Raw genomic sequence first — 11,890 nt, forward strand, 5'->3', positions numbered from 1 at the left:
AGCCATCAAAACAACCCATTCTTAACTGAAGTCGATCAGCAGGCCCATTATCCTATTTCAGAGTGTCCAAGGTAAGAAGATGAGAAATTTCTAATTAAGTTAATTTGAGAATACGTCGAAAATCATTGGTTACTTTTTTAAAACCTAACTGTGTAAAATGGTTTCACAGAAAGATAGAGACATTGTGGGAGCTCGACAGTGACCACAAGAAAGCCTGGTTAGGGACGCGGGGATGTGCCTGCACACGGGGCTCCCTGCCTGGGCAAAGCATGCCTGCAAACAGGGTGCTCTGCCAGGAAGCCTGCACACAATATCCAAGTTTAATGGTCCACTCGCAAACGAGGGAACATGCCCTCCTTAGAAATAAGGAGGAGGCTGGAATTGTGAGCAGGCCTCTTAGTAAACATGTTGTGGTCGCTTCCTCCCTTTGCTCCCCCCTGTCCTTGAAATGTGTTTGGCTACTTGCCCTTAATTGGTAAAGGAATGCATCTTGTAGATTTCAGTATGTATCCAGTTACCGGGGTATAAAATAAACCGCAAGAGGGGCTTGCGTAGAATTGTTCCTCCGGCCGGAGTTGTGTGTCTGTCTTTTGTGTGTGTCTTGTCCTTTGTGTCATTTCGTCCGCAACATCTGGCGTCCAAACGCGGGGCAGAGGGCGAACGAAACCGAAAGTGTGAGTACCCCTCGGGGATTGTAGGTCCAAGGCAGGGGAACTTTCGGGAAAATTATGGGGAATTCCCCATCAGCAAAGGCACAATACATGGAGCTAGTCAAAGGACTTCTCCACTCCATCGGGGTGAAGGTATCTAGTCGCCATTTATCTGAGTTATTTCATATAACTCAGCATTGTTGTGGGTTTAAGTGCCAACCCGAAGTACAATTAAACTTAAAGGAATGGAAATTAATACAGAAGGAATTACGGCAACAGCATCAGAAGGGTAACATAATCCCTTTGAAATTGTGGACTCTATGTAGTGCTATCACTCAAGCGCTTGCATTACATTCTGCAGTTAAGTTGGTGGGAAGAGGAAGCCCGAAAGCAGGCTCAAATTAATGAGGGACAGAACCCTCCTGGTCCCCTGGGGGATAAATTGATGGGAGAGGGACAATTACGAGCCTTGAGACAACAGGCTCAATTTTCCGGCCAGGATTTACAGCACGTGCTCCAGGTATTTATAGGGCTTGGCGCCGTGTTGTACCTACTGGCCACGCTCAGCCTTCTTTTACAAAAAACTTTACAAGGACCCAATGAACCCTAAACTGATTTTCTTGCTAGATTGCGGGTGGCTGTTGAGCGGGATGTTGGACGTGATGAAATCTCGGAGATATTTTGCAGACACTTGCTTTTGAAAATGCAAAAGGGCAGGGAGCTTCTATAGCTGAATATATTAGAGCTTGTTCGGGAGTGGGAGGAACTGAACATAATGCTGCTGTTTTTGCTACTGCTTTGGCTCAGGCTATGAAGCCCTCCAAGGGCGGAAATTGTTAAAACAATGCAGGGGACTCAATTGGCTGCGCCTCCCACTCCTCAAGTAACCCCTTTGTTTTCCAACAACCCTTAGAGATGACTGCTGCATCAGGAATAGCTAAACCCTTAATGGTGTCAGATTTACGCTCTGCAACTTCAGGGAGTGCGGCTGCTGATTTACCTCTTGCTGAAAATGTTCTTCTGTCTCAGGGAGGTGGCATTTATAACTTAAGAACAAACATTTTTGGCCCATTGCCATTTTGGCACCTTTGGCTTAATACTGGGCCACAGCAGCGCAGTTTTAAGAGGCCTAGCCATCATTCCTGGAGTTATAGACTCTGATTTTGTTGGAGAAATTTTAATCATGGTTTCTACTTCTATTACACTTTCACTGTTGGCTGGAGAACGTATAGCACAAATACTTATCTTCTCTCTCCCATGGGGGCTTCTGTAACCATTCCATCGGAAAACTAGTAGCCACTGCTCAAGTTCCTCGAGCACTCCCATTTTTGTTATTAAGAAAAAATGAGGTAAATCAACTTGTCATCTGGATCCTTAAATGTACATGTGCTTCTGTCTGGGGGATTAAATGAAAAGCTGGACGCAGCTATTTCTCTCCCCCAGGGCACACCGAAACGTCGGTTGGCCCTTCAGCAAACTCATAAACCTGTTTTGTGGCCACTTCTGTATCTGTTTTGTCCTGTTTGTCATTGTCATTGTTAGTCTTCTCTGTAGAATTTCATATATTCTTTTTTTTTTTTTTTAAATGTTTTATTTATTTCTAGGAGAGAGAGACAGCGTGAGCAGGGGAGGGTCAGAGAGAGAGGGAGTCACAGACTGAAACAGGCTCCAGGCTCCGAGCTGGCAGCCAGCACAAAGCCCGACGCGGGGCTCGAACCCACGAACCGTGAGATCATGACCCAAGCGAAAGTCGGACGCTCAACCGACTAAGCCACCCAGGCGCCCCTTCTCTGTAGAATTTCTGTGAGAGGGAATATAGTAACCTCTAGTATATATATAGATGTGAATATGCAATTCGGTCTGGCTTGCCTGCTGGGTTTGATTCTGTGGCTCCACAGGTGGGCACCCTTAAGGTCCCAAAAAGCCTATGGAGTCTGACTGTGCCTGTCTGCGATTTTGTGGTAAACGGCATATGGTCTATGGTGGCATCGGAATAGTTTCCAAAGCTGAGACCACTACAGCTAAGCACCCCTTAAGTTCTTTTGGGACACGACCAAACTGACATCTGACTGGTCTCCTCATTAGAGAGGGCTCCCCAACACTTTGTCTTTGTGACATTGCCTCACTAAAAGAGTGCCCAACCAATATCCGGGAAAACCTCATAAAGGGGACCTTATTGGTCTGGCTGAAAGAAATTTAGACTGAAGGGGATGTTAACTCTCTCCTGTTCTCTGTTCCTCTTTCTAGTAAATGTTGAGGGCTTCTCACTCATTCTTTTCCCAGATTAATGGCTATAATTGAAGCCAACTGTGGCTGGTTTACCTCGGGACGGGGACTTTAAGGAATATTCCCAAGCAGCTGCCGAAACTCCTTTTGTTTCGGGGAAGTTCCTTGTCTTCTCCAGACTGATATAGACTGCCTAACAAACCTTAAGTCTTCTCTGTCTAAGCTCACAAAATTTAAAATTGCTAATTCTCTTTCTCTGCCTCCTGCTGTCAACTTGCCTCTTCTGCCTTCCCCATTCGTTTTGCTCTGTGCAGCCTGCTGAGCTGTGGGCTATTAGTTTTGCAAAACTTTGCTCAACTCCTTGTTAACATTGTTTCAGATTCTCGGTATGCTGTTCTCTCTTGTTTACAGCTTCCTCAGGTTTCACTGTCTCTAACTCTCAAGACAGATATTGACAAATTGTTTTATCAGGTACAACGATCACTTCTGCGGTTCAGAATTAATTTTCTTTACCCATATCCGTGCACATTCCGCCCTTCCTGGACCCTTGTCATTCGGAAATGCTGTAATTGATGCATTACTTTATCCTATAGAAGCAGCAAAGCAAGAGCATCGTCTGCAACATACTAACTCTAAAGGATTAAAAAAAAAATCTTATTGTTCGCTCTTGTTCTATTTGTGCACCTTTTACCTTACCATTTACCCCACCAGGTGTCAACATAAAAGGATTGCAAGCAAATCAGATATGGCAAACGGATGTAATTTTTATTTCATCCTTTGGACAACAAAAATGCGTCCATCATACTATAGATACATGCACACATTTCCAATGGGCTACTGCATTACATTCTGAAAAGGCCGACGCTGTTATTACTCATTTATTATCTTGTTTTGCAGTTATGGGGGTCCCAATTGAATTGAAAACTGATAATGCACCCACCTGCCAATCTGCAAAATTAGCTCATTTTTTATCCCAATATCATGTGATTCATACTTTTGGTATCCCTTATAATAGTCAAGGACAAGCTATCATTGAAAGGGCTAATCGTACTTTACGTGAGTATGTTGAGAAAATAAAAAAGGGGAACAGGAGAGATTTATGAAACCAAAAGACAGCTTGAATAAAACCTTACTAACTTTAAATTTTCTGAATATTTGGAGCAAGGAAAATCTATCAGCAGCAGAATTGCATTTTCTAAGGAAAGAAGAGGAGAAGATGGCTGTGGTTACCTGTCAGGTAATGTATGCGCAAGCGATAGAATATACTTATTGGGCTTACATTCCTAATCCTCCTCTTGTGAGAGCTGTCTCTTGGGGTGAACCTGAAGTACAGGTATGCACCAATGAAACCGCATTCTTCCCACCACCCACGTGTGGAGGAATTGAGCATTTGCATCATCATCATAATCAATATAACATAAGTAATGTTACTGTTGCAGTGGAGGGCCTCCCCTTGTGCATCGGAGGACATCCCTTTTGCCTCTCTACAAGAAAGCATAATCATTACTCTTATAATACCTGGGGGATAACATATAATAATTATCATCCTGCTGTCTTTACTGTGCTTGTTTCCACCAGGGGATTCAACACCTCTACGACGCCGATGAGTCACCATCCTGATACCTTTATACCATTATGCCCTTCTAATTTTTTTATTCCTTCTCTAGAATCTTTGGAATGGGAAAACTGCCGAGGTCATTGGCCCTTTAAGGTCATGAATTATTCTGGATTTGTCATTGTAGATTGGAGCCCTGATCATGGTCAAATTTTGGAAAAATGGTCTAACAAAACTTTCAAATGGCATCGAATTAATGGTACTTTAATGGGTAACGGTAATGAAACCATAAAATGGCAGCAATTTGCACTCGTTCCCCCTCAGTTGCAATTATTAGGGTATCCCCACTTTCAAGGGAATATTTGGAAATTATGCGCAGTTTCAGGGAATCTCACTATATGGTCAGGAAACTATACTTTGGATAAGACTGACAGTTCAGGTCCCTTTCATGTTAACTTGCATGTTAATAAATCCTATTCTGCTACGGCTTGTCTAAAATTCCCCTTTGCATTGTTGTATGGGAATTGGACTTGGAATGCTACAGAGGGATCTATATCATGTAATCATTGTAATTTAACACAATGTGTAAATCAGTCATGGTGGAAAAGTTTTGAAACACAAATCAATAACTCTAATTTTTCATTGGTGATTGTTAAAACTCGTACCGAAGTATGGTTGCCTGTAAATTTGACAAGACCTTGGTCGGACTCTTTTGCTGTATCTCATTTGGTGACTGCTATACAAACCTTGCTTCACCGGTCCCGACGCATGCTTGGAATAATCATAGCCTCCGTTCTTGCAGTGGCTGCAGTTACTGCAACCGCTGCCGTGGCTGGACTTGCTTTGCATCAAGGGGTCCAAACAGCAGACTTTGTACGGGAGTGGCATAAAGACTCATTTATCATGGCAACAACAAAGAGATCTGGATGCACAACTTGCAACTGATGTACTCAATCTTCAACATACTGTTTCATGGCTTGGGGATCAATTAACTGTCTTATCCACAAAAAGTGTATTGAAATGTGATTGGAACTCCTCTCAATGATGTATAACATCTGTGCCTTTTAACATGAGTGAAGGTTGGGAAAAGGTGAAATGGTCATTAACAGGGCATCAAAACCTAAGTAAGGAAATTATGGAGTTAGAGCAGCAAATTTTGTCTACATTTAGCAAAACACTACCTGACATTACTGGGTCCGATCTGTTAAGGGATTAACAGAAAGGGATGAATAATTTGAACCCTCTTGGACATGTGTCTGCCCTAATTGGAACTGTTCTCGTGAATACTCTATTCATAATACTTTTATGCTGTGTTATTATTTTAGTCTTCCGGTGCTGGCGAAGAAGGCAACAACTAAAAAAGGATAGACAACGCGTTCTCGCCACCTTACACTTTGCTACCACTTCTCAGAAAAAAGGGGGAGATGTGGGAGCCCTACAGTGACCACAAGAAAGCCTGGTTAGGGACGCGGGGATGTGCCTGCACACGGGGCTCCCTGCCTGGGCAAAGCATACCTGCAAACAGGGTGCTCTGCCAGGAAGCCTGCACACAATATCCAAGTTTAATGGTCCGCTCGCAAACGAGGGAACATGCCCTCCTTAGAAATAAGGAGGAGGCTGGAATTATGAGCAGGCCTCTTAGTAAACATGTTGTGGTCGCTTCCTCCCTTTGCTCCCCCCTGTCCTTGAAAGGTGTTTGGCTACTTGCCCTTAATTGGTAAAGGAATGCATCTTGTAGGTTTCAGTTTGTATCCAGTTACAGGGTATAAAATAAACCGCAAGAGGGGCTTGTGTAGAATTGTTCCTCCGGCCGGAGTTGTGTCTGTGTCTGTCCTTTGTGTGTGTCTTGTCCTTTGTGTCATTTCATCTGCAACAGACATAGTGAAACACGTACTGTAGTCTCTTTCTCACACGTGCACAAACACACACACACACACACACACACACACATGATTACTACTCCTATAAATACTTGGAAGCATTTTATATCACTTGAAGTATGGCTATAGCCTGACTACCCAGAATTCTCAGACTTCTGGATTTTCCTGAAAGCCTGCAAAATCCAATTTCTATGGTGTGAGGTCCTGCTCTATACTTTAACACAAAACCAGGAAATTTGTTTCTTTCTTTGTTTTTTAAGCTTTATTCATTTATTTTGAGAGTTAGAGACAACATGAATAGGGGACAGGCAGAGAGAGAGGGTAACAGAGAATCCCAAGGAGGCTCTGAACCGCCAGCAAGGAACCCAATGTGGGACTCAAACCCACAATGCCGTGAGATCATGACCTGAGCAGAAACCAGGAGTTGAATGCTTAACCAACGGAGCCACCCATGTGCCCCAAACCAGGAACTTCCCTTATGCTGAAAGTCCAAAAAAAGAAGTTCCAGTGAATGTGTATCTTATTTGAAATGAATCCTTTCCCTGAGCTCAGGGATGTCTATTTGAGAAAGGTAAATCTGAGAATGAATCCATCCACGTAAAAGGCAGCAGAAATATGTTCTTCACTGTAGACAGAAGCATCAGTATATATTGTGAGATAATTAAGCCTGTTAATCAACTGAGATTTAATGAAAATTGTTGACAGATTACCAACGGAAATCTGTTTTCCCATGGATGAATTGAGGTTGGTAAGTTTATCTCTTTTTCTAGAACACATAACAATTCACTAACATAAGGTGTAAAAAAAGCATTTATGGTAATAAGAGAATTGGAGCACTCCTCGGATAGGTAAGTGGTTCAGAGGAATGGATTATAGGGTACAGTTTGTCCCAGAATCGGGAAGGACTGTACAGCACCTGAGCCATCAACCGGGTCCTGTACCAGGACGACTTAATATACTTCAGATCCATCTGTTGCCTTGCAGATGTATGAGAGGAAAAGTACCAAGAGTGAAATTCCTACCACAACGTGTTAGTTGATTTTATTGCTACGACTGAAAGACTGGAAAACCTGAACTCATCGTATTGGCAAGAGGCCACCAAAACTGGCCAAATCATTGTGAAAACTCTGGACAAGACTTCCTTTCCTGAGGAGGCAGGATGGAGGAGGAAGGAATAGCTAATGTGACCTGGCCTAAAACTAGTTAAAAATAACTAATTTACAAAAATTATATTTTTAGAAACCTTAGATCTTGGAAAAGTAAGAACTAGCTCAACTAAATGTCCTGAGAAGGAAGAGCCCTTTTTAGGTGAAGCTTCCTGGTTTCCATTCCTGGGCCCATTTGCCACATATGGGCTTAGGGCCAGAGTTTGAAATTTAGAGCAGGACAAAAAAGAACTAACATCCACACCACTGACGAGAAGAGCTAAACGCTTCCATATCCAGGAGCTAAAGAGAAACACATCTCCCGGTGTCTGTTGAATAGGGATGAACAAGGCACACTTGAGTCATGTTACATTGAAAACCTCAGTTTCAAACCAACTTACTCCCTAATTGCAAGCTACACGCTAAGCGAAGAGTATTAAGGATTTTTCACTTCGAGTGTCAGACAGTGCTGGGTTTAAATCAGAGAGCTAACACTAAATCTTTGCCCGAGGGAAATCTCATTTCCTCCCTACACCCTCTTCTCTGAGTTCTAAAACAGTATCTACCTGAGAATAATTTCTTTTTTTTTTTTTTAATGTTTTTATTTATTTCTAGGAGAGAGAGAGACAGCGTGAGCAGGGGAGGGTCAGAGAGAGAGGGAGTCACAGACTGAAACAGCCTTCAGGCTCTGAGCTGGCAGTCAGCACAGAGCCCGACGCGGGGCTCGAACCCACGAACCGCGAGATCATGACCTAAGCGAAAGTCGGACACTTAACCGACTAAGCCACCCAGGCGCCCCGAGAATAATTTCGTTAGTAAAGGAGATTTTGTCTTGCCAACACAAATATAGTTTTAAGCACAAGAATCCCTTTGCTCTACCACAGGTAAACCTTTGTTTAAGAACCAATAAGGAGCAAAGAGGAGAAAAGGAATGTTTCTCTGTAGACATACGTCACCTCCTGAACTCACAGTTGTGGAAGTAATAAGCCCTTGGAAGAAAGGCAGGAGAGGGCTACAGAGGAGAGAAGTTCTCTGCCAATTCAGGTGTTGTGTCCTTTATATCCTTGGTTAGAGCTGCAGTTTCGGGGCACCTGGGTGGCTAAGTTTGTTAAGTGTCCAAATGTTGGTTTTGGCTCACATCATGATCTCACAGTCTGAGTTCAAGCCCTGCATGGGGTTTGATGCTGACCCTGTGGAGCCTGCTTGGGATTCCCTCTCTCCCTCTCTCTCTGCCCCTCACCCACTTGCTCTCTTTCTGTCTCTCTCTCAAAAATAAATTAAATTAAAAATCTTTAAGCTGTAGCTTACGAAATAAATTATTTGTGTTTCTTGGGAGAGTTTAACAGAGAGGTGAGCAAACTGAAATAAAGGCAAGCAAGGCAGTCAGCAACACCAAGTTGGGCATAAATATATAGAGTGACAACAGTGAGTCTGTAGAATCAGATGGTGGCAGCATCCTCAGCCTTTGGACCCAGAATGACTGCAATGCTTCCACTCAGTCAGCCTTACTACCAGAAACTCAAAAAATGCCTAAGAAGGCAAAATTCTAGGACACCTGGGGGGCTCAGTCGGCTAAGCATATAACTCTTGATTTTGGCTCAGATCATGATCTCAGGGTTCCTGGGATCAAGCCCCACATAGATTAGGTTCTGACAGAACAGAACCTACCTGGGATTCTTTCTCTTCCTCTCTCTCTGCCCCTCCCCACTCTCTGGTAAGCTGTTTCTTCTTCTCTCTCTCTCCAATATATATATATTTTTTAAAGAAGAGGCAAAGATCCATGAGCACCTATCAGCAGTTAGAAAATGTAACTCAAAAAGGTCATCCTCTCAATACCTAAAGATACCATCTTTATGTGCTTAGGATAAACTACACATGAAATGAGCAAGATATATATATATACAAAGAAAAGCAGAGAAATTATTTCAAGAAGATTCTGGGCAGAAGGGGCGTGGAGCCCTAGTGTTGGGGGAAACACCATCCTTTGCAATTCAATTTCCCTTTGCGCTAAGGCCCCAGTTGCTCCTGCACATGGCCGTGCCTTTCTCCCTCTTTATGCCAAGAGGTCACACAAACTCATCATGGGAATTATGATGTAATTTAAGTAATTAGCCTGATAACTCAGCTGTCAGTCACTTGGAGAAGAAGAAAATTCCTGCACCTTATTTACTATTTTGTTCCAGGCTAGCATGGACTATTGTAGTTTACAGTAGTCTTTTAAAAATATCTCAAATCAGATATCATTGAGAAAATTTTACTGATGAGGTCATAGATACTCAGAGAGTTTTATTTTTTATTTGTTATTTTTATTTTTCTTTAAAAAATATTTTTATTGTGAGACAGAGACAGAGCATGAACGAGGGAGAGGCAGAGAGAGAAGGAGACACAGAATCCAAAGCAGGCTCCATGTTCTGAGCTGTCAGCACAGAGCCTGATGTGGGGCTCCAACACACTAATCATGAGATCATGACCTGAGCTGAAGCCTGAAGCTCAACTGACTGAGTCACTCACCGTCCCTATTTGTTATTTTCAAAACAGGAGTTCATGTTGGAGGCAAGATGGCGGAGAAGTAGGATCTCCTTACATTTTGCCTGCACCCTTCTCTCAAACAGAGAAGACCTGAAGTCATAGGACACTGAGCCACAGGAGTTTGGGAAGAGAAAGAGACAGAGTACACTGGGAAGGAAACCTCATAAGTGCGTGAGTGTGAACTGGGGAAGATAAAAGTGGGACTGGACCCAGAGATATGGAGGGAGGGGAGGAAACCCGGCTTGGGTGCAACTGTGGTGAGTGATTAACCGGTGAGTGGTGGTGAGCTGCAACGAGTTCCGTGGAAAGGAATGAAAAGCTGAGATTGCTCATAGAACCATCCCTGGAAATGAGAAAAAACCACAGCTTGGAAAGACAGTGTTTGTCAGCTCTGGCTGGGGTGCTGACTTTAAACTAGGTGCCCTGGTCCCAGAAGGCGCCAGGGAAAACTGAACTGTTGTGTGCCTGGCACCATCCATGGCGGCGGTGGCCCGGTGAACCGGCAGCAACGCCTGCGGAGGCGGTCTCAGCGCTGGGTGAAGTGGCAGCTGCGCACGTGACAGTGGCCCGCTGAAGTGGCGGCAGCGAAACCCAGCCCACCTTGGCTACATCCTCAGCACAAGGAGATCAGATCGAAGAAGTGATTTGCAATGCTTGGTTGAGAAGGGACTAGGGTGACTCCATTCTTCTCCCCACAACCACCAAGTAGGGGCTTCAGGGAGGCCACCAGACACAGTGGAGACAAGACCTGCCTACACCAAACCACACCCATCCCCTCCAGATAGCTGTTTTTGTTGTTGTTGTAGCTATTTTTACCTGAGCCTGGGATTGAGTGTTTATTGGTTTTGTCTGTGCGTTTGTGTACCTGTGATCCCTCTGTGGTTGTCTGTTTTCTTTTTCTAGGGCTGCCTCAAGAAATAAGCCAAAATACACATGGTGGAGAGTCCCAAATACCACTACCAGTAGGGAAACAAGAGAGCCAAACGTTCAACAAGAGAAACCAAGAGACACCATCCAAACAACACTTCCAGAAGAGACAGGCCCTGAACAGTCAAAAGAGCCCTCTCTAATACAGCAGAACTCACAGGGTACGTGTGTACAACAAGCTTTTAATATTAAAAAGAGATAGAAAGCTAACCAAAATGATGACATTGAAGAACTCTCCTCCAAAGAAACTCCAGGAAGAAATGACAGCTAGAGAACTGCTCAAACAGATATAAGCAACAAAACTGAACAAGAATTTAGAACAATAATAATAAAATTAATCGCCAGGCTTGAAAAAAGCATCAAGACATCAGAGAAACTATGGCTACAAACAATATGGACTTAAAAATAGTTATGGTGAATTAAAGAATAGGATAAATGAGATACATAATAAATTAGAGGCCTCCAATGCACGGATTGAAGAGGCAGAAAGGAGAATAAGTGATTTAGAAGACACTATTATAGAAAAAGAAGAAACTGAGAAAAAAGAGGTAAACTGATCCAGGAACATGAAAGAAGAGTTCGAGAGCTTAGCGATACAATCAAATGGAACAATATCCATATCATAGGAATTCTAGAAGAGGAAGAGAGAGCGAAAGGTGCTAAAGGAGTCCTGGAACAAATTATAGCAGAGAACTTCCCCAACCTGGGGAGGGAAGTAGATGTAAAAATTCAAGAGGCACAGAGAACTCCCATCAGATGTAACTTGAATCGATCTTATGCACAACATATCATAGTGAAACTGATAAAATATAAGTACAAAGAGAGAATTTTGAAAGCATCTAGGGAGAAAAGGGCCCTAACATACAAAGGGAAACCTATCAGATGGTTACAGACCTATCTACTGAAACTTGCAGGCCAGAAAGGAATGGCAGGAAATTTTCAATGTGATGAACAGAAAAAAATATGCAGCCAAGAATC

At 43.2% G+C, this 11,890-nt stretch overlaps 1 protein-coding gene across 1 annotated transcript; it reads left to right on the plus strand.

The window, feature by feature from the left end:
* Positions 1 to 575: 575 nt before the first annotated feature.
* Positions 576 to 5,636, plus strand: LOC120227347 (endogenous retrovirus group K member 13-1 Env polyprotein-like). The gene is made up of 4 exons (XM_039225483.1): positions 576 to 674; positions 4,042 to 4,113; positions 4,619 to 4,690; positions 5,234 to 5,636. Exons 2-4 carry the CDS (start codon positions 4,093 to 4,095, stop codon positions 5,474 to 5,476), a joined length of 336 nt encoding a protein of 111 aa, XP_039081414.1. The 5' UTR covers positions 576 to 674; positions 4,042 to 4,092; the 3' UTR covers positions 5,477 to 5,636.
* The last annotated feature ends 6,254 nt before the right edge of the window (positions 5,637 to 11,890 follow it).

Source organism: Hyaena hyaena, unplaced genomic scaffold (genome assembly GCF_003009895.1).
Source record: "Hyaena hyaena isolate Hyena2069 unplaced genomic scaffold, ASM300989v1 scaffold_2211, whole genome shotgun sequence".
Classification (NCBI taxonomy): Eukaryota; Metazoa; Chordata; class Mammalia; order Carnivora; family Hyaenidae; genus Hyaena; species Hyaena hyaena.